This window comes from Strix uralensis, chromosome 2, assembly GCF_047716275.1.
Source record: "Strix uralensis isolate ZFMK-TIS-50842 chromosome 2, bStrUra1, whole genome shotgun sequence".
NCBI classification, from domain to species: domain Eukaryota; kingdom Metazoa; phylum Chordata; class Aves; order Strigiformes; family Strigidae; genus Strix; species Strix uralensis.
Window position 1 is genome coordinate 64,448,517 of NC_133973.1, and position 25,674 is coordinate 64,474,190.

At 41.1% G+C, this 25,674-nt stretch overlaps 1 protein-coding gene across 11 annotated transcripts in view; it reads left to right on the top strand.

Moving 5' to 3' along the window:
• The first annotated feature begins 1,726 nt into the window (after positions 1-1,726).
• The window catches only part of UBE3A (ubiquitin protein ligase E3A), a 55,450-nt gene continuing 31,502 nt past the window's right edge, over positions 1,727-25,674 (top strand). The window contains exons 1-6 of one of the 11 annotated variants that reach the window (XM_074858997.1): positions 1,736-1,843; positions 6,123-6,330; positions 11,918-11,985; positions 19,236-19,382; positions 20,000-20,118; positions 23,582-23,626. In XM_074858997.1, the coding sequence (XP_074715098.1) occupies positions 20,099-20,118; positions 23,582-23,626 (65 nt within the window). In that variant the 5' untranslated portion in view covers positions 1,736-1,843; positions 6,123-6,330; positions 11,918-11,985; positions 19,236-19,382; positions 20,000-20,098. Of the gene's footprint in view, positions 1,844-1,947; positions 2,299-5,093; positions 5,206-6,122; positions 6,331-11,917; positions 11,986-19,235; positions 19,383-19,999; positions 20,119-22,440; positions 22,512-23,581; positions 23,627-25,674 lie in introns of those variants that run through there. The other 10 variants (XM_074858999.1, XM_074858998.1, XM_074858995.1 and 7 more) reach the window with 10 other exon arrangements.

Consider the following 25,674-nt stretch of genomic DNA (forward strand, 5'->3'; position numbering starts at 1 on the left):
CAATTATATATCTGCCCACCATCTTCTTTGTGAGTACCAGGACTCCGTGCGCTGATTTGTAACAAGGCAGTTCAAGCCCACTGGTTTTACCAGGTATTACCCTGTAACATACACATTAGGTCTTCCAAAATTGTGCTAAAAACTGTAATGTATCCATGTCTTCTTAAAGATCTTAAACACAGATTTCCTGGCTCAGAACAAATACTTGGCTTCAGTATCATGCTTTGAGAATTTATGTTTATGGTTTTAAGCTTATTCTAACATTTAAGAACTTCTCATGCTTCTAGATTACAATGTTTAAAAAATAAGTGTACTCTTTGCCAGAGTAGAACCACCTCTATTTAATTTCCTTTATTAAGGGATAATGTAGAAAAGATTCAGGTATGTTTTCCATTTTTATTTCTACTTACTCCTTCCCCCGCTTCTCTGATTGCAGCTCCACATATTTAGTACCTAAAAAAAAAGTCAAAACCCCCAAAACTCAGATATTGTATGTTGCCCAATTTTGAAATTATTCGATCAATCTGCTTTTAACATTGACCTGCCAAGAAAAATTTTATTTGGGTTTTTTAAATCCCTCAGAAATTATACTTGCAACACATAGGGCTGGGTGTAGGTAGGGGCGGGAAAGAAATGACCCGAGAAGCAAAGAAAAATTATTTGTAGGGGCAGTCAAGCAAGCCAGGCTTCAGGCAGGGCTGCTCAGGACCTGCCAGGTTCTTGCCCACCCTTAGGGCCGCATGCCCAGGCCCCGCCACTGTCACCCTGCCAGCCCGATCTGCCCTCTGTGCCCCACAAGGGGTTTGGGTGTGAGTAACATCAGGCTTTTGGTGGCTGAAGCTTACAGCATGGTGGCCCTCTGCCCGCCGCTCCAGGCTCCGAGGGCAAGGCCCTCCCTGCGCGGGGCCGCGAGCCAGCCACCCAGCCCTTACTCTCCCCATCCTCTCCTCCCTCGCCTGCCGAGGGGCCCCAACACGGCCGGGGTGGCCAGGCCGGGCGCTGCCTGTCCTCGCGTGCCTCGGCCGGCGGCAGCAGCAGCAGCAGCAGACGGATCCAGGACGGGCTCCCCTCCAGAGGTCACCGGCCGTTCCCCTTCCTGCGCTCCCTCCCGCCAGCCGGCCCTGGCACCCTGCCCGGGCTGGACTTCATAAGCGCCGGGCGGGCTGCCATGGGGCCCGCCGGACGGGCCCGACACCGCGGCGGGGCTTGGCGGTGGCCGAGCTCGGCGAGAACCTCGCCGAAGAGGGGGTGGTGGCTGGTCTCCTCGCCCGCCACAGCCACGGCCGCGCGCTCGCCTGCCTGCACCGGGGCGCCTGCGCCCGGGGGCGGCTGCGCGCGTGTCCCTGCACCTGCTGCGTATGGGAGTGCGCGCACAGACAGACGCGCGTGTATAACGCGTGCACGTGCACACGTGTACACACGAGCACGGGCGCGCGCAGGTCTCCGTAGGGGTTGCGTGCGCGCCCCCAGCGGTTATGCCTGTGTACGTACGTGCGTGTGTGGCCGTGTACGTACACGCGTGTGCCTGTCGGTACGTACGTGTGCGTGCGTGGGCGGGTGTGCCCCCGCCTGCCCCGCCAACGGCCGCGTTCCCCCCTCCCCCACCCCGCCCCGGGGATCGCCCTCGGGCCTGCGCACGCGCCTCTCCGAGCTCCGCCCCGCCGCCCCGTCACCGCCCCGCGCGCTGTAGCTGCCCCCCCCCATCCCATCGCCCCGTTGCCCTCTTCCAAGATGGCGGTTCGCGCCTCACGCATGCGGGCGCCGCCCCGGCTCCCTTCCGCCGGGCGCCGCGAATGAAAAAGGCAGGAAGGAACCGGGCCGGGAACTCGATGGTTTTCGCGCGGTGGGTAGCGTGGCGCAGCTGCTTCGTCCGCCCGCCCCCGCCCGCGTTGCACGCCGGGACGCAGCGGGTCCTCCTTCCTGCACCCCCCCACCCCCGCCCGCCGTGAGTCCTCCGAGCTTGCGCCGCGCCGATATCCGCGTTGCTCCCAAGATGGTGGCGCGGGGCTCGGGCTGAGAGCGAGCGAGTCCGCGAGAGGAGGCGCACCCGCGGGCCCGGCCCGCCCTCCCGCCCCTGCGCGCCGCGCCGCCGGCATCGCCAGGCCGCTCGCCTCTCCCTTCCCCGCCCTGCCAGGCCGCGGCCCCGTCTCCTCCGCCCCGGGGCCCCGACGGCTCCACCGGCAGCGGCGGCGGCGCCTCCTCGCCTGCGGCCCGGCCCCGAGCGCAGCGCGGCCCCCGCATGAGCCCGGGCGGCGGCGGTGGCGGGAGTGACCGGGAGCAGCAGGCCGCGGCGCCCAGGTCGGTAGGCGCTACGCAGCGCCCGGCCCGGGGGAGGGCCGGGAGGGGGGATGGCGCCCGTCTCACGCCGGCCCCGGAGGGGAGGGAGCCGGGAGGCGGCCCTGCCCGCTTCTCTCCGCCGGGTCGATCCCCCAGCGGGGGTGTGGAAGGCGGGCGGGAGGCGCCGGCGGCAGGGGTGAGTGGCCTCGGTGGTCCTCTCCCTCCTCCCCCAGAGGCACATGGGTGCGGGGCCGCCCCGTCCCTCCCCAGAAGCGGGAAGGCCGGCCGGGCGAGTGGCTCCGGGCTTCAGCCCGCCCCCCGAGGAGACCGGGCTTGCTGGGCGCCCTTGGGTGAACCCAGCCGGCCCCTGCCTCAGTTTCTCGGCCGGGCCGAGCGGCGCAGCGACGGTGCCAGCTCCGCGGGGCTGCTGCGGGCATGGGGCGGCTCGGTGCCTTCGGCAGGGCCGGCTGTGGCGGGCGAGGAGGTGGGGGTATGTGAAGTACTGCGAGGGTGCGTAACCAGTGTGCAAGGCCTGCTTAACCAAGTAGGTGTGTTCGCTTGCTTGTCTTACCTTCTGTCCAGTCTGAAGAGTTGGATCTGCTAACCTGTGAACAGGCTGCTTTGCTGATAAATGTGATCTGTCACTGCTGACTGCAGGACTTTCTGGGCTTCAGGTTTTGAGCGTACCTGCAGTATTTCTATTAAAGGAACTCTATGGGTTGTTATGGTTCACAGTCAATGTGTAAATCAGATGTCTGAGGTGAGGTGATGTGGTCATTCAGAAGTTACTACTGCTTAGGAAACAAAACATGTTCCACAACTGTCCTTTAAGTGACGAGACCCTGTAATCTATAGACTTGTAGTTAAGCTTTTTTATTTTTTCTCCAATTAATGGAAATACTTGTTTATGTTTCCTTCTGCGTAAGCAATGTTCTAATTCTGGGACAAAGCCTGTGTCTTACACATCACTTCAGGGATGGTCCCTCTGTCTGTATGGAAACTTCCCTACCTCAGTCGGAGTCTGTGCAAACCTGAGGATCTGTGAGAATCAGCTTGTCAGATTAGTTTTACTATGCCTCTTGCGTGTCTACCAAAAAGTTCCTCAGTGGGAAATTGTACCTGATTTTAGCTTTGATTTCCTAACAAAGTAAGTCCTACGTGATTGTATTGTCAGTTTATCTTTTTTTTTTTTTTGACTGGTTTGAAAGGGATAGGTCTAAAAGATAAGATTAAGTTCCTAATTCATGCAGGTAGCATCCAGTTAGAGAGAGATTCCCTGCTAAGGGAGAAGGAACATTCTTAAGTTCAACTGCATTGTTAGACATGTATGACTGGGGGAAAATAATGGAGGTGGTGAGAGGTACCTCTTGGTAAGAATGAAAATGACTGGAAAATGGGCTTTATAGTTCTCACAAAGTGCTTGGTTTGCATGGTGGCACTAAATATGCTGTGCCCTTTCATCTTGGAAACAGTTGAAGGTACTTTTTTAAAAATTTGAAAATACAGTGAAACTCAAAGTTCAATGAGTGTGTTTGAATTCAAAATATGAAATGTGCATTACCAAATTGCTATGGATATTCGATGATGTTCCTCACACATCTTTTAAAACAGATGCAGTTTGCAGTGCTTATGACTTGTCTTTGTAACAGTAATGTTCTGTCAATTCAATACAGATAAACCTTGGAAGAAAAGCTAGAACACTGCTTAGGTTTACAGGGCTGAAAAATACCTTTAATTGAAACTTTCCATGCAGTATTACAGATACTTCATCTCTCTTTTATGAATACCTTCCATTCCACTCTAAATGTTTGCTATTTAATGTAGCATCTTTCATACTGGAATTAACAAGTTCTTTTTCTGTTTACCAGAGTTGTTTCTTATTTCTCCTCACTGAGTATCCTGAGTATCTCCCAGGAATTTAGAAATAAAAGCACTGAGTTAGATGGCAAAAGAAATGGTTTGATTTGTTTGGGGTTCTTTAGGGGTATGATTGTGTGATGGCATAGAGAAAAACAAAGTGACTAAAGGAAAGGCAGGCTAGAAAAAACAGAGGTGTTTTAACTTTTTCACAGCAGTGTATTTCAAAGCCTAGATCTCTCAGTCCAGGTCCTCTTCAGAACTGTAACATTGTGTGGGGTTGATCCTTTTTTTAATAGCAAACAAAACTTTTAGTCTTTTTTTAATTACTGCTGCTGCTTAAAGACATATGCAAATGATGATTCTTTCGTGAACAGAATTTAAAACTGTGTGTATATGTTAAATACATCTAGAGATGTGCTCAGCTTGTTAGAGTCCCTGTTAGAGAGCACTTTGACGTTGTCCCTGGTCTAACTAATTTGAGAAAATAAACCAGGTTTTCTTTCTTTTCATTTAACCTCACTAGGAGAAAACCTGCTTCAGAAATATGGAATGACGTATGTACCCCAGTATAAAGTCATGCTTATTTCATTATGAATATGTGCTTTGTTGATGTGTTCTTCAATAGTTCTGTATGAATTCACAGGTTCTACTTAACTAAATACATAGTTGTGGGGGGGGAAATATCTTTGAGTCAAGTTTTAATAGTCATAAACATGTTTAATTGTGAGCATGTTTAAGCATATAACATTTTGTATAAACAATAATTAGTGTAGTACATGATATGACACTTATCATGGACCAAATTTAGTGTTTACATTTTTGTAAATATGCATCATCTTAGTTTTTGCTATGCAGGAAAGGTGATTTTATTTTTTAACCTCTGCTACTTTTGGTTTCAGTTTACTTAGTGAATGTCCAGAGAGAATTCATCTTTTTTTTTAAATGCAGGAAATGTCTTTCTCCCTCCCCACACCACTGTATTCATACACTGGAAGACAAAAGCCACTAGTTCTTAAAAATAGAAGATACAATTGAGGGACAAGGGGAGAAAATTCCTAAAGTATGGAGGCATGTATCTCATTTCCAGTGTCAATCTTTGTTTCTGGTACCATGGGCCAGGTTTTTCCTTCACTTTAGTTAATGAATTGATATTGATTTTTAAACAAAGGAGGTATGTTTTACACTTTTTCTGAAGTATCCAGTATATTTAAGGTAGTCATGAGTTTTATAGAGAAGCAGCATTGAAAGGTTTTCTGTCATTAATCAAATTCTGATTTGTATATGGAAGGAGAGAGGTAATACATTTGCTATCAAATAATTTAGAATATAATGTTTGCTTTTTTAAAAAATAATCTCCTTCTCCAACTTCCCAGGAGAGTGGTGTAAGCTTTGCTAAATAGTTGGTTCCCAGAGACAACAGCAGTGAGCAAATCACGTGTTTGAAGTGACTTTTGTCACCTTAAATACTTTGACCTTAGCATTTACTTCATTAACTTCCTGTATTTACAGGCAGTGCCTGACAGCCTCGTAAGGCTGTATTGTCCATGAATAAAGGTTTGGAAAAAGCTGGTTCGTATGAATAGTAATGTGTGTAATGTATCTGGTTGGTTAGCACAAAGTCGGCAAATGCAGTGTAAAGGTAATATTTTGTAATGAAGCAACACTTCAGTAGCTATACCGGCTGGTGAGACTTTTCTTCAGGAAAATAACTTCATAGGAGAAATATAAGAAAGATAAAATCAAGTACTGTTGGGATCCAGGATTCATGCCTGGCAATGTAACACATGACCGAATAGCACTTTAAATTGCTATTTTTGAATAGTTCCACCTTCTTGTGGCTAGGAGTGACAGAACTTATTGACAAAATAACTTACTGGTTGCAAAATTACATTCTAAATTAAATATTACCATAGTGTTCTGTCTCACAAATACTCTTATGAATGAATTTCTTAAAGGAAGCATTAACTACTTCTTACTTTTAATAGGTTGAGCCTGCTTCCCTGTATTATGCAAACTGCTACATGGAGGAAAGGGGTGGAAGTCAGTCTTTACCGATACTCTTTCCGTTACCATCCTGCATGGTTCTTTACCCATGTTTTACAGAGTGGTGAAGAATTAAGAGAAGCTGCAGTTGTTCAGCTGAGTGGAACTAAATGGGTGGCTTCCCTCTGGACCCTCACTTCGCTGTCTTAGGTAAGAGGGGTGACCTGATTCTTTTGAAGCAACTTGCATTTCCTTAGAACAGAGGTATATGTGTTTTAAGAGAAACTTCTAGTTAGTGAAGCAGAGGTTTGGACTCTTCTTTTTTTTTTTTTTTTTTGTAATCTGATGGCTTGAAAAGGGTATTCACAGTGTGTAGCTGTTCAAGACTTTTAATCAAAAAGTGTTACTGTTTGCATCCATTCAAACAGCTTTAAAAACATGCTCTATGTTCATGTACTTTACTTTTGAGAATCATGCTCGTGTAGTGTGTCAACAGTGGGACTGTTCCAGAGGTGAATTACAGCGGTGATGGTTTAGTACAAACTTGAACTGATGTACCAGTTAGCTGCTTGATATGGAGCATACTACTTTTTTTCATAGAATCACAGAATGGTTTGGGTTGGAAGGCACCTTTAAAGGTCATCTACTCCAACCCCCCTGCAGTGAGCGGGGACATCTTCAACTAGATCAGGTTGCTCAGAGCCCTGTCCAGCCTGACCTTGAATGTTTCCAGGGATGGGACATCTACCACCTCTCTGGGTAACCTGTTCCAGTGTTTCACCACCTGCATTGTAAAAAATTTCTTCCTTATATCTAGTCTAAATTTACCCTCTTAGTTTAAAACCATTACCCCTTGTCCTATCACAACAGGTCCTGCTAAAATCTCTGTCCCCATCTTTCTTATAAGCCCCCTTTAAATATTGAAAGGCCACAATAAAGTCTCCGCCAAAGCCTTCTCTTCTCCAGGCTGAACAACCCCAACTCTCTCAGCCTGTCCTCATAGGAGAGGTGTTCCAGCCCTCTGATCATTTTTGTGGCCCTCCTCTGGACCTGCTCCTGCAGGTCTGTGTCTTTCCTGTGCTGGGGACCCCAGAGCTGAACACAGTACTCCAGGTGGGGTCTCACGAGAGCAGAGTAGAGGGGGAGAATCGCCTCCCTCGACCTGCTGGCCACACTTCTCTCAATGCAGCCCAGGATACAGTTGGCTTTCTGGGCTGTGAGCACACATTGCTGGGTCATGTCCAGCTTTTCATCCACCAGTACCCCGAAGTCCTCCTGTGAAGGGCTGCTCTCAATCCCTTCATGCTCCAGCCCATACTGATACCAGGAGTCACCCCAACCCATGTCGGGGACCTTGCACTTGGCCTTGTTGAACCTCATGAGGTTCACAGAGGCCCAGTTCTGGAGCTTGTCCAGGTCCCTCTGGATGGCATCCCCTCCCCTCAGGCGTGTCAACTGCACCATTCGGCTTGGTGTCATCTGCAGACTTGCTGAGGGTGCATTTCATCCCACTGTGTCACTGATGAAGACATTGAACAGTACTGGTCCCCATACAGATCCCTGAGGGACACCACTGAGGGTCACCAATCTCCATCGGGACATTGAGCCATTGACTACTACCCTCTGGGTGCAACCATCCAACCAGTTCGTCATCCACCAAACAGTCCACCCATCAAATCTGTATTTCTTCAATTTAGAGAGAAGGATGTTGTGGGGGAACCATGTCAAAGGCCTTACAGAAGTCCAGACAGGTGACATCTGTAGCTCTCCCCTTGTCCACCAATATAGTCGCTCTATCGTAGAAGGCCACTAGGCTGGTCAGGCAAGACTTGCCCTTGGTGAAGCTGTGCTGGCTGTCTCAAATCACCTCCCTGTCCTCCATGTGCCTTCACGTTCAATCCTTGTGTGACATAATTTCAGAGCTGTTACCTAAGTAACTAAATAAGACAAAATTGAAGTCTATCAAAAACTATAAGGTACAACAAGTTAGTTTGAAACCCAATAGAGGTTCAGTCTTGGTGGGCCTTGAATCAACCAGTGGGATCACAAGCAGAAAATCATGGAACTTCTGTTTGGGTTTGGTGGTTGTTGCATAACTGGCAGTGATTAGTCCACATGGTTTGTTTTTCATTCTGGTGTCCTGTGAGGACTGTGTCAGGACTTCTGCTGTATTGACCAAGGTAGAGTTAAGGGGTGGAGCTAGTTCTTCATCTCTCCTTCACAGAGGAGACTACGCTCTTACTCCCTTTGGTGGACCCCTTTTTGGACTTGCTGATACTTCCTTGATAGTCATTACACCAAGAAACTGGTGAAATGAAGAGATTGGAATGACAAATAAACACCCCTTCTCCCTTACCTTTAGGAGCTGTGTGCAGGGGAGGCACGAGAGCTATCTGTAACACGTTGCCAAGCTTGCGTGGTGCTGAGGGATGCCAGACTTGTTTGGGCAGCCAGGCTCTGGCGCTACTTGTGTACTCCTGCTCTGGTATGCTCTGTGGGACCCAGGTTGGAGCAGCTGCAGTTCAGCAGACTTGGAGTGTTAGAGTGGCTCTTAAAGGAGCTGAACTTCTAAAATGGGCTGCAGGTCAAAATACTGCAGGAAATGCTGCTGTAGTTGTAGACAAGTTTTTATTTTGCATTATGGTTAGTCATGTGTTTGAACTTTGAGTACTTTAATACTTAAAATAGTTTGATTTTGCAGTGTGGTATTTCTCATTTTCTTAAAAGGTATCAAAAACTTACAAAACTAGATAGTACTGAAGAGTTCTATCACTACTTCAGAATTTCTGTTCCCAATATGATGTTTTCATCTTTCTTATTTGTATAGCCATATTCAGATAATGATTACTTTTTATTTCCTAGTGAAGTCTTGGTGATGAATATTGTGGTTTAATATGTTTATATACCCATACCCTATTTTAGAAAGTCCAAGGTATGCCAGCATACACTGGCTGCAGTAACAGCACCTAGATGTGTTTTAGCTGTTGTAGCAAAATTTGCCTATTGTGGACCATAAAAATACATACATACAGTCCACGCAACCTGCAAGTCCCATCAGAGTTCAAGGACACAGGAGCTCCTAAGAGAACGTATCACTTCTGTGAAATACTGGTATTCCTTGGTTGGGGAAGTTGAGCCCTTTACATTGTAAAGGTGTGGTGATAAATACTCTATTTGCATGGTTCCTATGACCTGAATGTCTTAGTGAAAGAAAGAATGTTTGTGAATACCTGTTTATATTTGGCTAATGTCATTATATTAAGAATGTCAGTCGTGGAAGAAAATGACTGTTATTTGAACTTATCTATTTGAAATTGTGTTAGAGAATCTATAATACTAGGTAAAATACCATTTTCTTTAGGGTAGCGCTCAGAATTTTTTCTTCTCCTGTCTCATGACAGTTATTGGAAAAAAAGAAAAAAGTGGAAAACATCGTTTAAGCACCTGATAGAGGTGATTTCATTATGTCTTTCATCAAGTCAGACATGATAGTTGCAAAGTATTTTTCATAATTTATAATAAATTTCTTAAATATTTTGCAGTTCTGTATGCTAGAGTTTGGTTAGTTCAGTAGCTTGCCATTTTTGTTAATGTCATTCAGTGTGCTTTGAAGTCTCTTATTGAAAATGTATGACATAGTTGTAAACAAGCAGCTCTTCTGGCTCTGGTCATGTGACAGATCAAGATTTCTTTATGTTGAGTGGAAGCAATAGTGCTAGCCATGCTTTTAGTCACATTTACCATTTGCATTTCTTTAGGCAGATATGGCTTAATGCTAATTATTAAGTATACTAAGGGTGAATGTTAAAGCACATCTGACTTCATGAAATTATTTTCATTCCTTTCAGACAAGCGTTACAGATTCTGTATTTGATTTTGTTGTTGGTCATGTAGCCTTTGAGCAAATCTTTTTAGTAGACTGTTGATCTCCTCCTGCTCTGCCTTGGTGGTAGCTGGTGGGGGAAGACTGAGGAAAGAGAACTGGAAGTTCAGGAGCTTCAGTTTCGTGCTGTTGGAATTACTTGCTCTTCTGCTGCTAGCTATGTGTTGTTAAGCAAACTGTGGTCTTGTTTCTTCTGTAAATTGTACTGTCTTAAGCAACATAGCTTCAGTTATGTTGGGAACCTTTGTTTTCTTTTCTCCTATTGCTGGGCAATAATAAGATCCCTGATAGATGTATTTGTGATACTTCTTCATGTTATACTTTGTGCTCTGTTTATACTCTGTGCATGCTGCAAGTTGGTGCTTCTGTACCTTAGAGGATAGTGAGTGAACTTTATATAAATGACATTGCTCTATGTGTGTACATGAACAAATATATACATTGGCATTTAAGCTGGAAGTCCTGTGATACAAGGTGTGAAAATATTGGTCACATTAGTCAGAATACTTTTACCAGAGTTGGCTCAATGGCGTCACTGTAAATGAAGAATTATTCTTTAATAGAATATAAGATAGATATTCTGGATTTCTGCTGTTGATACGGAGTGGAAGTGCCACCTCTGAACAGGAAAGCCATCAGTTACTGTCTCATTCTTCAGATAAATGTATTCTTTTTTCTCTTCTGAATGATAGTAAAGTTTTATTGACACGGTTGCATAACATTAACTCATTAATCCCAATTGTACATAAATTCACATAATTATCGTAATTGTTTGTTGAAATAGCAGTCTTTTTTTTCATTAAATGGTAGGGTGCCCTATTTAACTTTCTTCTTTAAACACAAGAAATTGTCTACAAACTACTAGTGCTGTAGAGCTTTACAGCACGACTGTGTCAGTCCAGGATCATCCCATTTCACATCCCAGATAACGAATTGGGCCTTTGGTACTGGATGGGTTCCCTGTGTTTTGATATCTTTTTAAGAGAAATCTGAATGTACTTTTGAGGTAACCAGATCAGGGTTTCCTTTGTGGGAACTCGGATCTGTATCAGAGATCAGCCTAGATCAGCTGCATTGGATTTGTTTGTTCTTAATAGAGTTTTGGAACCAAGAAATTAAGTATTAGACCTTCATGGTACTGAAAGCGTGATACTCTGTGTCAAATGAGTAACTTTCTGGAAAGTAATTACTAGGTTCTTTAGTTATATGCCTATATACCTATTTCTGTCACTTTTTCCCCTGAAATTGGTTGTGCTTTTAGGTGTTTGCTGAAAATGTTTGGTACATGTTTTAGTCGTGTGTCCCTTGTTAATTATGGCTTCCCTGAAAATGAATGATTTATAGGAAATCTCATCAAACTCCAGCAGTTTTGTGCAGCCAGGACAAAGATGAGGTTCTATCTGTGACTTCTTTGGAGTGTTGTTTTTTTATAATTATAAATACCAATTCTTTTTTTTTTAAAAAAAAGGGCGGGGGAGGGAGAAACATTACCAGAATCTTCCAGAAGAAGGAAATGGATATTTATAATGAACTGGATGAATGGAATTGTAAAACTCTATTGCATCACTACAGAGGAAAGAATAGGATACATTGTGTGTATGGACTTTCTGCTTTTGTAGTTTCCCTAACATGCTAAGTACTTTCTGTTGTGTTTTTTATGGGGAGTATGATTTTGTTTGAGGAGGTTATATGATTTTGTTTTCCGTAGTCCTGGGAGGAGCAGGGAGTTGAACTCGATGATCCTTATGGGCCCCTTCCAACTTGAGATATTCTGTGATTCTATTCTAGAATTCTAAGTATATGTTTCTGTTAGTTGCAAACTTGTGACTAATTGAATGGCCATTCTTGAATGTATTGCTTTGAAGTTGTATGGAGCATAGTGCAAAAACTGAAATGTAATGTTTTGCATTATAGGTACAAGAACTGTAGAAGTCTATTTTAGAATTTGAAAGAAGTTGTTTCTGCAGCTCTGGAAAGATATGGTATGTTTATGTTTTCACTTATATTTTGTGTATGCTAATAATTATAATAACAAATAATTACACTTTTGTTCCTTGATTTAAAAAAAAAAAAAGTTGAAGATAAGTTCAGGAAGAAACACATGTTAATTTTTCCTGTATTTCTTTTGACTGTGATATTAATTAGGCATATTTTTCTAGAGAACAGAGTTATTTGATTTTTCTTGGAGAAAATAAATAATGATTAATTAAAAAAAAGAAAAATAAAGAAAATAAACACTGATGAATTCCCTTTTAATTTGTTACACAAGCTCAGCATCATGTTGCTACCATTCATCTATTTCTCCATGGATGGATAAGAATTGGTGCTGTTACTGAAAGCTGGTGGGGTGGGTTTTTTTGCCTTGCTGAGTGTATTTATAGTGAGGCTTGTACAGTTTTTAGGTATGACTTGAAATGTAAGTTCAGAATAAGTAGAAAACATAAGCAAACATCAGTGTAAGTCAAATTTGCAAATGGGAATGTTAGGAAATACAGAAATGTAACCTTCATAAGCAGTGTTAACATGAGCCCATGGCACATGGTATCTCTTCTTGTCTAGGCTCCTAAATATCCAGCCAGCTTAAAAATATGTAAATGTATTACAACAAGGTTGGAATTTTAACTTGTAGTTATTTTAATTTCCATTTTCTAACTTTATTCTGATGTAGTCCTGTGGAGATATCTGGTAGTACAGAATAACAGCACCACTCTGCAGCATTTCTTAAGATGTGTAGTTCTGCAGCTGCGTACATAGAGAATTTTTGAAACTTTTTGCATTGCTGCATTCAGAAAAACAATTAAGTTCATTTTTCTACCATATTAATAGGTCTGTTAATGCATATATAAAATTGTATGTAGTAATTTCAACAACTGCTTCTAAGCTATGTGTGTACTTTCTTTTTAACCACTTAAAATGTGGGGAAGAACTCAGTAACTGCTGATACGAGTTTAATATGCCATGGGTTTATACCTAGATTTTTCTTTTGAAGATACTTAACATAGGAACATATTTAAAGTTTTGAAATCTCAACCTTGCAGAAGGGTTGTTGAGTGTCTGGGTCTTTTTAAGTTTAGTAGGAAGCTATAGAGAGGAGCTAAAATGATTAAATCTAAGCCAAAACTTTAAATATAGTGTATGCTAATTAAAAGTTGTAAATCTCTTAAAAAGCTATAACGTTATGTTACCACAATCCAGATGTTCCTGAGAGAATTGTGTAGATTGGTCCTTTACTCTAGCAGGCATCTGGCAGGTAGTGTATATTCATTTTTGCACCCACAGCACCACTGGGACCACCCACCTGCTTCTTGCTCTCCAGTTTCAATACCGGTTGTGTGTATGATGGCTCTTCAAACCTAAGCCATTATTTCTTTATTGCCATTATTTAAGCTGGCTGCTTTTTTCTGAGTGTTTAACTGCTTGCCACTGTATGTATGCATAGAGTCTTTGTAATGGTATGCGCTTCATAAATTGATGAAGAATCCCCCTGTAATCCCCCCCAACTTGTGAGTAATGAATACTAATAGAACATCAGAAAAGCTGAATGTTATGCTACAGAATTGCATGATTGCTTGGTTTTAATCTAAACTATATATAAACAAAACATGCTGGTGACACTGAAGAACTTGGTGTACAGAAAGGTACTTTACTTGGAAGGCTGCATGAAAGATGGGTGGCAAAAGAAAGCAAAATAACAGAGGATAAGCAAAAGGACAGGTGGAATAAAAGTTCAAATATTAAAGCTGAAGTGAAGCTGTAAAACTCACCTGTTTGGAAAATAACTTAACTTGATACCTAGCCAGTAAAAGGAGAGCTACTAAAAGAAATTTAAATAGATGATTGGATTTCACCTCTTGATGTAGGGAGGGACTTTCCATTCATAACTGTATATCATTTTGGAGGGAGCTTGAAGTAGCAGGCATAACTGACATAGAAACAAATGGTTCTGCTGCAAAAAATAAGGAGCATGTATAGTGGAATTAAAATCAGATGTGGTCTAAGTGAAAAATGCAGAAGGTAAAGATAATTTCAGGTCTTCCCCTCTTTTACAAAGGTGAATAAAATACATGTATGATCTTACTGAAATGTCAAACCAAAAACAAATGTTGAAGGGAAAATCTAATGTCCACAGTTGCGGGGGCAGTTGTAGAAAATGAGCATAACTCACAGGCCTTTAGCTTTGGGGCAAGAGGAGGGAACGGGAGCAAACACTAGACCTTTTCTGTTACTTTGTGATTTGTGGAGTATTGTCATCAAGGCAAAGTAAGTATACAGATATTACAGGGTGAAGCTTTTATATAAATCTGTAGTTTATCTCTGTATATTGAGATGCACCAAATTCTACCTTTATTAAATTCAGTAAATTGTGGTTTTACTGAAGTGTAAATTTCAGAATGGAACCGGCTTTAATTTGAAGATAGTAGCAAATTTGGGTCCCCACCCCAGATAATTTATGCAAGTGTTAATTGTCCTCGCTATCCTGCATGCTTGTGTTCCTGCTCTAATTTGAATTTCTCAGCCTTCAGTTTCTAGTCATGTGAGGGGTTTACATGCTTTCTTTTAGTTGGAAGATCTTTTTTATGTATTCTTTCTGCGCTATGAGAGGACTTGATTTCTTCCAGTATCCATATTGATTACCTTGATTAACTCTGAACATTATCTAGTCACAGGGTACTTTCTCCTATATTCATGCTGTCTTTGTGGCTCTTTTCTGCTATTCTGGAATATTTCTGAAGAATATTGAATAATTAAAGAACTGGGCTCAAGTTTTGAACATGTCTGAAATACTTTTTGCAGATGAACAGACACCTTTCCAGTAACCCTTCATGAATCATATTTGTGGTTCTAGCTGTAATACTGAGAGCACGTGTGTGTTTGCTCATCAGTTGTCACTTAGTCACTTAGATTGGCATTTCTTGGGATAGAACCCGATTTTTTTGGTCTTCTATGTGATTTTTTTATTTGTTGTTACTAGTTGAATGGTTTGGTTTACCAGGCAGTGGAAGAAACATTGTATGGATGCCTTACTACTGTTTTTTTGCAGCTCCATTAGGATTTATGTGACCAGGTTTTATTAGTGTCTGTTTTATTTTACTTCAGGATGATTGATAATTTAACCTGCTATTAGTTGCCTGAAGAAAACTTCTGGAATCTTATGTCTTTCCATGTTTTCTGTGTTGGAAACAGCATGCAGGCAACAAAAGTAAATGTTTCCAACTTTACCAAGAAATTAAGGCTCAAACATGCCTATTAGGTTTTTTCTTTTTTTTTTCCTGTAAGTGACAGTTAAAATGGAACTTAGGGATTTGGTGAATATCTACAGTTTCCTTCAGGACACTTGATTCAATCTCAAGTTATAAAAGGCCTGCTTTCCTATTAGTTGGCAGTTCCTTTTTTTGAAGTTGTACACTAGCCAGCGTAGTTCTGAGGGCACCTTTTACTGTATAGATGACTGTCCATTACATGATGGTACTCAAAGTCATTCTGGAAATGTGTCACATTCGTTTTTGGGGGATTCAGAGGGATGTTATCTTCTTGAGAGAGGTGCTTATTTTTAATTAAGCAACTCAAATTCTGTCACTGAAAGGTAAGGAAGATCGTGGTACCTCTTTGTACAGGTAAATCACCCCTGTTTTCATTAGATCATCTGTCAGAAAGAGACTCTTAAAAAAAATTTTGATCAAAGATTACTTGGGTGAATACTTAAAATTCTTTTGTAAAGGACACTTAAATTCTTACAAGTGCCACCTCCCAGGGCACCTATTCTTCAATAAGGTCAATAAGAAGTTATAGTTTAAATAAGAAAAGTGTTCCTCCTATCAGGGATCTTCCTAGACCTCAGATACTGGGTGTCAGCTGCCAGATTGCTATGCTGTTACAGAAAATGAACATCAGATAACACAGGGGAAGTAATAGCTGTAGGAAATCCATGTAAGTAACAACTTTCAATTAAGTGATTTGTAGCTGGCAGGTTTTTGGCTTTATTTTTGATTGCTGACAAATAAGTACTTAGGTTCTCCGTGGTGTGGCTTTAGGTTCTGTATGTTAAAGCTAGGGACCTCTTCTTGGCTCATGTTTGTGATTCCAGACTTTCAAGATTAAATGAAATATGCAAAGAGGTCTCATCAGGCTATGCAACAAAGTTGCTTTTAGCACTGTTTGATGCATCTGAACTTGTTTTCTGACTTCTTGCTCTGTACTCATTATTTATTTTGTCCCTCTTTCTGAGTTGATAGGAACATTCTTTTCAGAAAATCTTCACATTTGCCACCTTGGAGAAATGGGTGTTATCTCAAACTGCTGCATAAACATTACTTATCCTGTTCCCTCCTGATGAGGGCTACTCCAAGCCACACAAGGTTCTTCAGATATATGGTTTGAAGGCATGGATCTTGTATATTGTCTAATTATAATAGGGGTTGTTGCAGTCGTGGTTGAATCTACCCCTTGTAAATAGTCACTAGGCAGATATAGGTGTGTTGCTACTGGAGCCTGCCCAGTCCCAAAGAGCTAGCTAGCAGCCATCTCGGGTTTCTCAGGCATACTCCACAGGCACAAAGTTCGTTTGATACCTTCAGCTGGTCTGTGTCTCTGTGAAAGCCTAAACTGTAAGCAATGCTAATCGTGAGAGTGAGGACCAGAGAAATTAGTTGGAGTAATAATAATAAATATCTGCTCTGGGGTTGCTGTTCCTACCTTCTAAAAGGTGAATTACATTCAGAGGTTTTTTGGTGAAGGAATTCCTGTGACAGAAAAGCAGTTGACTTAGGTCAGTTTCCTGTTCTTCATAATACCATTTTCCAAGGTTTTAGTGTATTCATCAGTGTGGTTTCCCTTTTCTGATCAAGTAGTGTCCTTTGAGTCTCTTACCAGGTTTATTTTTCTGCCTTGTTTGGATCCAGAAGTCAAAATGTCCTTTGTTCAAACTGGATTCAGAATAAGGGATCTTTGATGGCAGTCTCCTTCACCACCCACCCCATGTTTCAACATGCTGGTCTCTTTGCCAGCAGACAGTACTCTGTTGATGCATGAATGAGTAAGGTTTTAGAAAAATGAATTCTTTCATTTGTGCTAGGGAATCCTTGCCAATCATATTCTGTCCCACAGGAGTGTCAGCAAGGATAGGTGGGGAAGGTAGGACAAGAAGGGAATGGAAGGGGAAATGATTCATTAAGGTTTCTTGCCTCTGGATTGTTGAAAAGTAGCATGAGATTTTTAGACCCCAGTACAGTAAATCTAGTTTTAAGGTATCTTGTAACAGATTAGAAATGCTGCAACTAACCGATCTGCAGCTCTAATCCACGATAAATTCAATTTGTAGATACACATTTCGCTACAAAATTTGGTTGGTTAATTTTAGCTTGATGAGATTCATGCCAGTTTGAATACTGCCTCTCTTCACAGAGCTGCTGTAGATACTATGTTCAGTGATGGGGTAAATCTGAGTAACAGAGTTGAATCTGTGTCAGTCCTGGGTACAAACTTGCCTTGGCCAATGATTGTGGAGCTGCCACCTCGGTACGTGTTCTTTAACATTCCAAAATCTGATGGTTTTTGAATCCAGCACCAACACTTCATGTGTTTCTTCACTGTTGACAATTGTGTTCATGAGTTCCCTCCTCCCATAAGAAACAGCAGCAGGAAAACCCTGTTTTACTAAGGTTGCTTTCAGCCTGTTGTTCTAATGTGCTTCCATTTGAATGGAAGACTACAGTAATTAGCCTTTACCCATGGTCTGGGTGGTATAGGACACAAATCTAGGTAGGGAGTGATTGATTTGGTGCACTCCAGAACATGAGTTGGTTCTTCCAGCAGTCAGACTGCAGGTTTCCCAACCCGTGAGGCGTTAGACATTACACTGCTCTCCTCTTTGACCAGCAAACTAAAACTTACTTGGGCAAAGAGCTAGAAGCAGTGTTAATTTCTAAACGCATTTTCACAGAGCCATTTCACATCAATTCAGAAAGCAGCAAGAATTAGATTTAACTTTAGAAGAAAGCACTGCCTTAAAATAGGCATCTCTTTCTTGAAAGCTAAGGCTTGGTTGAAAGTAGGCATTGTAAGGTCTTAATCAGAATGTCATAAGCAGTGTTTTAAGGTTTCTTAGTTTTGCATCAGCATCTTGGTTTTTGCTGTTTGTTTTTCTGTACAGCTGATGGTCAGCAAACATTAATTTGAAAATCTTTACCCTGTTTGTCATTTAATGTTGACAGATGAGGAATCTTTCCAACTGACTGTTATTCATTGTGCTGTGTTCCTGGCATTGACTCAGTTAAACTTTGACAGTTTACATCTGTAAAACACAGGTACTAGAGAACCTCTGTTTTATTCCAGAGGTATTCAGTAGCCTGCTACTTTTTTACTTCCTTATGTCAACTGCACTTGTGTGTAGATGAGAAGACTCAAATATTACGGATGTTAAAATAATTAAATGGCACTTTGTACCTCAGAATGTACCTGATAAAACTAATAAGCATCATTCCGAAACTAATACAAAGTTTGTTTTGTTGCAGAGTTTATAGCAGAATAGCAAATTGTAGTAGAGTGGCAAAAGTCAGAGGTTTCTCTGACAAACTTCAGAAAATCACGGGCCTTGCTTTTACTGATCAGTGATTTCCTATCTCTGACAAGTCAGCAGATACAAATTAGCATTGAGAATGCTTGATTGTTCATCAAACCTAAGGCTCTTGTAATAGGTTGGACTGAAGCACAAAAGCTTTCTTTACCGAAACATTTAAAGCTGTCTGATGTGCTCCCTTAGTATTTGCACCAGATTATGACTGTGGTGGTGTAGAGAGCTGCGGGTGTGCCCTCAATAGCTCTCTAGCCTTTGTGCACCTTGCTTCTGTATGAGGCTTCTGCTGCATGGCAACCTACAAATGTGTGGTTTCATCTGGGTTAGAGCCACAGGAATAAGCTTCTCAGATACTGTACAGAGGTCTGTCTTCATAGCTACCAGCTGTTTAGAGAAAGTAAGATAACTTTTTGTTTACTTAATACAGTCATAATACTTAAATTTTAATCAAAAGTTTATATTAACAGAAAGTGAATAATGCTGTTTGTGATCTGACTCTCCATCAGAGGCCTTTTTTCTTTACAGTCTTTGTCAAGTGCACCTAGGAGCTTGGGTGGGAGAGAGAATGGGGTGAATTAAGTGTTGGAAATATTTTATCAGTTAACTTTAGTTTAGAGTAGATAATAGTAGTAGGTAAGAGACTAACTGGTTCCTTTTCAGCCATGGAAGTAATCAGCTGGGGTGGTCCCAGGGCGCTCTGGGCACGAGTATTGCTGAGTGATCATTGGCTGCCACCTGCGTGACAAAGTAAAGGACCAACCCTTCAATTTATACCGGTGGAGCCAGATCACAGGAAACAATTGACAGGTAAAATACACTTTTGAAAATTTAAGGGAGAGGAGAGAGTACATGTTGTGTAAATGGAGCAAAGAACCTAAAAGGTTGGCTACAGATAACAAAGGTTGCTCCTCTGAAACTTTTACACAGCTTCAGTTTATTTCATTTTGGGGAGAGGCACACAGCAAAGCATAAGTTACATGTCGCTCCCCTGGGAACACAGATTCTCATTAGGAAATATTATTAATTGAGTTGTAGCAGGGAAACAACTACTAGAATTTTACTGTAGTTAGAAACCAAAGTTCATATTTACGCATGTGCTTCCAGATCTTTGAATGCTAGTTGTCTTGACGCTGGGTGCTTTCCACTGGTCCAAGAGATGGGGTTTGATTTTTTTTTTTTTTTTCAGAGAGGTTAAAAATAAGCTGATGAATTTTCAGGTTCACCAGCTGAGTGTACTGTAGTGAGTTACTGTAGAAATCTTAGAATGCCATTCAAAAATGAACTAATTTTTGTGCAGCAGGTCTTACTCTTGAAGATAAAACAATGCTTAGCATCAATATTTTTCTTCTGGTTTATGTTTTTTTAGTGGACTGGCTGAAAATAATTTGTAAGGACTTTTAACTAAATTATTTTTACTTGTTTAGAGTTGTTAAGCTTATGCTTAGCCCAGCGTGATACAGGACTGGTGTGACAACTCGTTTTTAATCAGTGACTCAAAATTGTGATCACCCTGATGTCACCGAATGGCCACAGCTTGTAAAAGGTAAGCATAAAGTGTATTGTGCTGTTTCTCAGGATCATTTTTAGTGTAATGTTTATTTTAAAAGTATTTCATCTGTATGGCCTGAAGTTAGTTTTATAAATAGTATTAAGGTATATTGTTTGTTTAAGATAAGTTAGCTGGCAAAGTTGACTTAACCCTCTTGCTTAGAGTGATTTCAAAGCTCACTTAGCTTGTCTCTGCCTGCTTTTTAAAATAGGAGCACTGTGGTGCTCTGTGCTATGTCTTTTAAGAGTAATACTATCACTTAAAAGTCTCTGGTGATTTTTACTGTCGTACTGGAATTCTGTGTAAATTGTTTAGCATACTTATTTAAGCAATTTGTTCAATTTTTTTTTAAGTATTTGTCCAGGAGGCTTGATGATGTTAAAATTTGTAGGCTTGCGTACCTTTATTTTTCTCTCCTTGGGAGGTACAGTGGAGGTAAAAGGAGTGGCTTGCAGAATGGAGAAGTTGTTCCCTGTGTTATTGGAAGTGAGCCACCATTTGAATTTGCTAGCTCATACTGCAGTATTCAGATTAGTTGGTGTCTTGTGATCAGTATCTGCGATCTAATTCAAAGCCAAAATTTATAAGAGCATTTGCTCTAAGATTTTCTCTGAACAGAACTCTTGTTTCAGACTTTAAGCATGATGAAAGGACGTCCTGCCATACTATATAGTTGTTTTTCAGTACTGTTGCCTGCTCAGAGGAATAACAAGGTATCTTGTTTGTAAACAGTTGTGTATTGCAGAATAAATAGCTTCTCAACAAACAACTACAATTCCTGTAATTTAATTATCTTCCACGTTGTTTTAATGAGTACTGAAAGCTCATTTTATTTGGTGCTTAGATAGTCAGTTGAAACCTTTTAAATTCGGGTTAATAAGTGCCTTAATAGTTCTGCAAATCATCGTTATGGTAGGTCTGCTCATGTTATAGAAAACATTAAGCTGAAGGAGTTTGATCCCTGTTTTCTGTAGAACCACATACCTTAAGAGGACCAAACCTTTTTTGAGTCAGCTAGGTTTTATTTTTTCTGAACTTTACTGAAACTTTGTCTTCTCTTATGGTTTGTCTTATAGAAGAAGTTTTTTCTGCAGAGTAGCAGGTACTGAACTGCACTGTCTGTTCAAATCCCAGATAAAACTCACACGAATGATAAGGATAGGAAAAGATTTTGGATCCAAAATGTGTTTACATGTCTGTACTGCAAATCATCAGGTTACCTTTTTTCCATGCAAAGTTTAGATGCCAAACTGCTTTTTTTCTGTAACTTTTTCATACTGCTGTGTATTTTAAAGTCTCAAAGCGATTAATACTTCTGATGTTTGTGTTTTTAACACTACTATTTCATTTGTATTTTCATAGCAACTTAAAGCACTACTCTTACTTAAAGCTTCATTGTGTTGTATTTCCTATGACTAAAACAAAGATAGCAACCACTTCAAACTTCCAAGCTCTTTGCTATCAGTTTCTGAAGTCCTGAAGATGAATAGAGGTGCTAGTCAGTATGAATATAAACACTCTTCTTTCCACTGCTCCTCAGGTTGTATGGTTTCTAACACTTAAATGCACAGGTGAATAATTGGGAGGAAAATATAACTGACATTCTTTTCTCTCTGCTAAGTATTTAGTGACTTGTTTTGGTCACTGGAGTTGAAGGGAAATTAAATTTTGATTTGTTTTGCTGTTGAGCATTATTGCTGTTGAGATAGTCAACAACTATCTTGTCAGTCCTGAACTTTAATGAGCAAGGGAAACATCATTTGAAGGGAATAAATAGGGACCAAATTTTGAGACTGGGCAGTTTTTATGTTACTTTCCAGTTAGAGGGTATTTATATTTTAAGTATGATTATAAAGTTAGTTGGATTGTAAGTTCAGAATTCTGTCCCTACTGCTAGTTTAATTTTATAACTTAGTGAAATATAAACAAGTAACTTCCTGTGTTCTGAATCATCTGTCACTGCATAGTACCTAGCTAGCCTAGGAATTTTAAGTTTTCTGCCAGATATGCTTTCTAGGCACTGGGTCTGTTAATATAGTACAGTTTGGTAAAATTCAGAAAGTTGCTAAGATCTGGTATGTCAGTAAAGGAACTAAGATTTTAGTAGAGAACTCGGAGAACAGTCCAGGCTTTAATAGGAGGGACCATCCAGTAAGGTAGCACAATGAAACATAGGAAAAAAGGAAATGTTTCAGGCTGCAGGTGGAGATTTCCAGTAGCATTTAGAAGAATGTAGTCAGTCATATAGTAAATAGAGAAATTCAGAAATTCAAAGATTAATAAAATAACAAACAAAGATTATTTTTTTTTCCCCAGTATAGCTATGGCAAAGCCTGCTTAGCTGAGCTAACTGAAGTTCCCTAACAAACTCTGCTGAAACCTACAAAGTGAGTTCTATTTGCAGATTTTAGCTCATTTCTGTTTTGAGAAAGCTCTGTCATGAAAGACATTTTTGTTCATGTAAGCTACAGTGTTTTACTGTAATGGCCGTGCTCTATTTCTACACCTCAAACAGTAAATCCAGCATGGCAGTTCTGGTCAACTGTACCAGAACCTATACCCAAGTGAAGGTTGGATAAGATTCTTCAGGATATGATTTCAAGGCAGCGTAAGGTGATTGAAGTCAAAACTGCTGCAGTTGTACTGCCTTGTCTCCTGGCTTATCTGGCTAGAAACTCACTGGTTAGGGGGAATTTCTGAAGGGAGGAAAAAACTAATCTGTCTAAAAAAAAAAAAATAAAATTCTTCAGTGCTGGCATAAGAAAAAAAGATGGGAATAAGGAGGAGCTAAACAGCTATAATTTAGCCTACTTAATATGGAACTATACCCCTTAAATTACTCTGTAAGTTAAGTCAGAGGGGTTAGCAAGCTGCTTGTGTGTTCAAAAATGCCAGGCAATAACACCTAACTGAATATTACTGGCTGACCTGTTGGCTGGAAGGAAGAAACAGAAAACTGTTTGTGAGACTTGTCCATAAATTCAAGTAGAGAGGCACGAAATTTGTTTTGAGATTCTGTTGAGACCTGCTTCTGAGCTGCTGCTTCTTAGAGTCCAACTGTGCAGAGAATCTGTTTGTAACAGTTGATCACTGATAAACTCTGAGTACGCATTTTGGTTACAGAAGTGGTTATGAAGAATTAGCCCAGAACTGGTGCGCTACGCAACCTGAATACGGAAGTACTGCCAGCAAAACTCTTCTCTAATGGTTGCTGTTGTGTAAGCTGTGGGGAAGATGTGCTGTCTACCTAAGAGAAATTTGGCTTAATTATATTGTCAGGTTTTATGTTATAAACTGTCTTCTGGAGTTTGGTCAAACAAATTAAATGTGCAAGTGCATAAAAGTTGGTGCTTTTAGGGCAATAATACATTATCATCACTCTCCATCTTTCCTAGCTCTTCATATTGTAATGACTTAAAACAACAAACAATGTTTATGGATTTTTATCTATTTGCAGATCACCAGGAGAACCTCACTCTGAAAACATTGAAACTAGCCGAATGTAAGTAAATGAGTGGATGAGTTTGGTATATCTTGTTTAAAAATGTTTGGAACATATGTAATAGTTACTCTTGCACCTGCTTAAAAAGAAGATGACAAAAGCTGAGTAGAACTGTGGAATTACCATAGAAAATTTCAAGTTAGTATTTTGGTATGGAAAAGTAATTTTAAGCCTCTGTAGAAACTGTGGTGTGTCTTGGGTTTTGCTCTGTGGTTTTTTTTTTTTTTTTTTCTGGAGGATGAATGGGTTGAAGGGAAAGTTCAGAGGTTTAATGTGAACCAGTAGATGGTAGCATAATACAGTGTCAGAAATCTTCAGGCCTGTATTGAGACTTCACAGTAGGGGTGTGATTTCTACCTGCTATTCACTAATATCTTGCATGTGTTTGAAGACGCTTCAGTACTAAGGCACAACCAATACCTGCTGATATCTGTTGTGGCAGATGGATTGCTGAACTAAGAAGAAAAAAAAAAAGTCTGACTTAATTTGGGAAATTTGTATGCTAGTTACTTCTAGAAACAGAAAAGTATCTTTCACTAAAGTATTCATGTAACATCTTGCTCACAGTTCTGAACCTTGTTTTGGTCTCTTCATTAGCCTAGAAGCCAAGATTAACTAGAGGCGAGATTGTGATAGGCTGAAATGTTCATTTCAAATTCTAAGGGGTTGCAGGAGTAAGAGGACCATTTTAAAAAAAGAAAAAAATTATTTGAGAATTTATTCTTCTGTGAGTTAACAAACAAAGATTCTTTTCTAGCTATTCAAACCATCCTATTATAGAACTCAAGTAGGGAAACGTCAAACTCTGCTTTTCTGGTTTACAGCACAAGTTCCAAAATAATAGAGGGAGCTTAGCCCAGTGGTTAGGGTACCGTTGAGGCTTCAAAACATGTGGGTTCATTTCTCTTCTGCCACGAACTTCTTCTCTGACCTTAAACTGTCTCCTTGACACCCTCCCCCCACGTGGTCTACCACATTACTCACAGTGGGCTGAATGCCAGTTTCAGGATGTTTTGCAGGCTAGGGACATGGTGTGAATTGCTCAAGGACTTCTCTGCTGTAGCTGTCCAGTTTGGGGAGGAGCAAAGCTGAGGTGAGCCCCTCCACACTGGACTTCATACCTAACCTTAAAAGTGATGAGAAGGGAGCAAGGATCACTTTTTCCATGTGTTTTTAGCAATTCACTACAGTGGAGTTTTTTCTTGCACTAGCAGGAGCATTCCTCCAGGGACAACGAATTTGCTTCTCCCTCTCTCATACTGTCTGTTACAGAAGTGCTGTCTAGCTGCTCTTAGGAGTACAGGTTGCAGGGATCCAGACCTGAGAGGTGATTGACTGGGTGTCACTAGGTGGACATGTGTTAGAGACAGAGGTTGCAGGGCAAAACCCCTGCCATAGTCTCTTCTCCTGCTTCAGTAGCAGTCCCTTCTGCATTGTGTTTTACTGGCCCTGCGGCAAGTTGAGTTGTGTTCTTATGTTTCCCTGGACTAGCCAAATGGGGGAAATCAGGCTGTAGACTGGCTGTAGTCCACTCTGCATGCTGTCAGTTGGACTACTGCTTCTTGCACTTTGTAGGGAAAGATGTGTTAGAAACAAGCATCTTTACTGGTGTGAAACAAAGACTCTATAAGGACCTATGATAAATCAGAAGAAAAGGCAGTTTTCCTTTTAGCAGTTTGACAGTGGTTTTTTGTGTGTGTTCTATCCTCCTTAAAACTGAAGCTGAAAAAATAGTCTACAATAGCATGCTTTTCTGTGTGAAAGCTGAATTTTTTGGTGCAGAATGATGATTAGTTGCCCTGACTATGTAGATTTCCGGTATCTGTCTAAAATAGATGTAAGCCAGTCAGGCTGCAGGGATTCACATACTTGAGCAGTAGTTATACAGTGTTAATGCATGATATACTTGCAAAACTACTTTTTTAAAAACTGTGTCACAATGTGATGTGTACATCACCTATTACAGAGAATTTCTGCAATCCTGCTACATAGTTGCTCTTGCCACATAAGGTGGAATGGCAGGCTGCCTAATAGCGTGACCTGTAAGC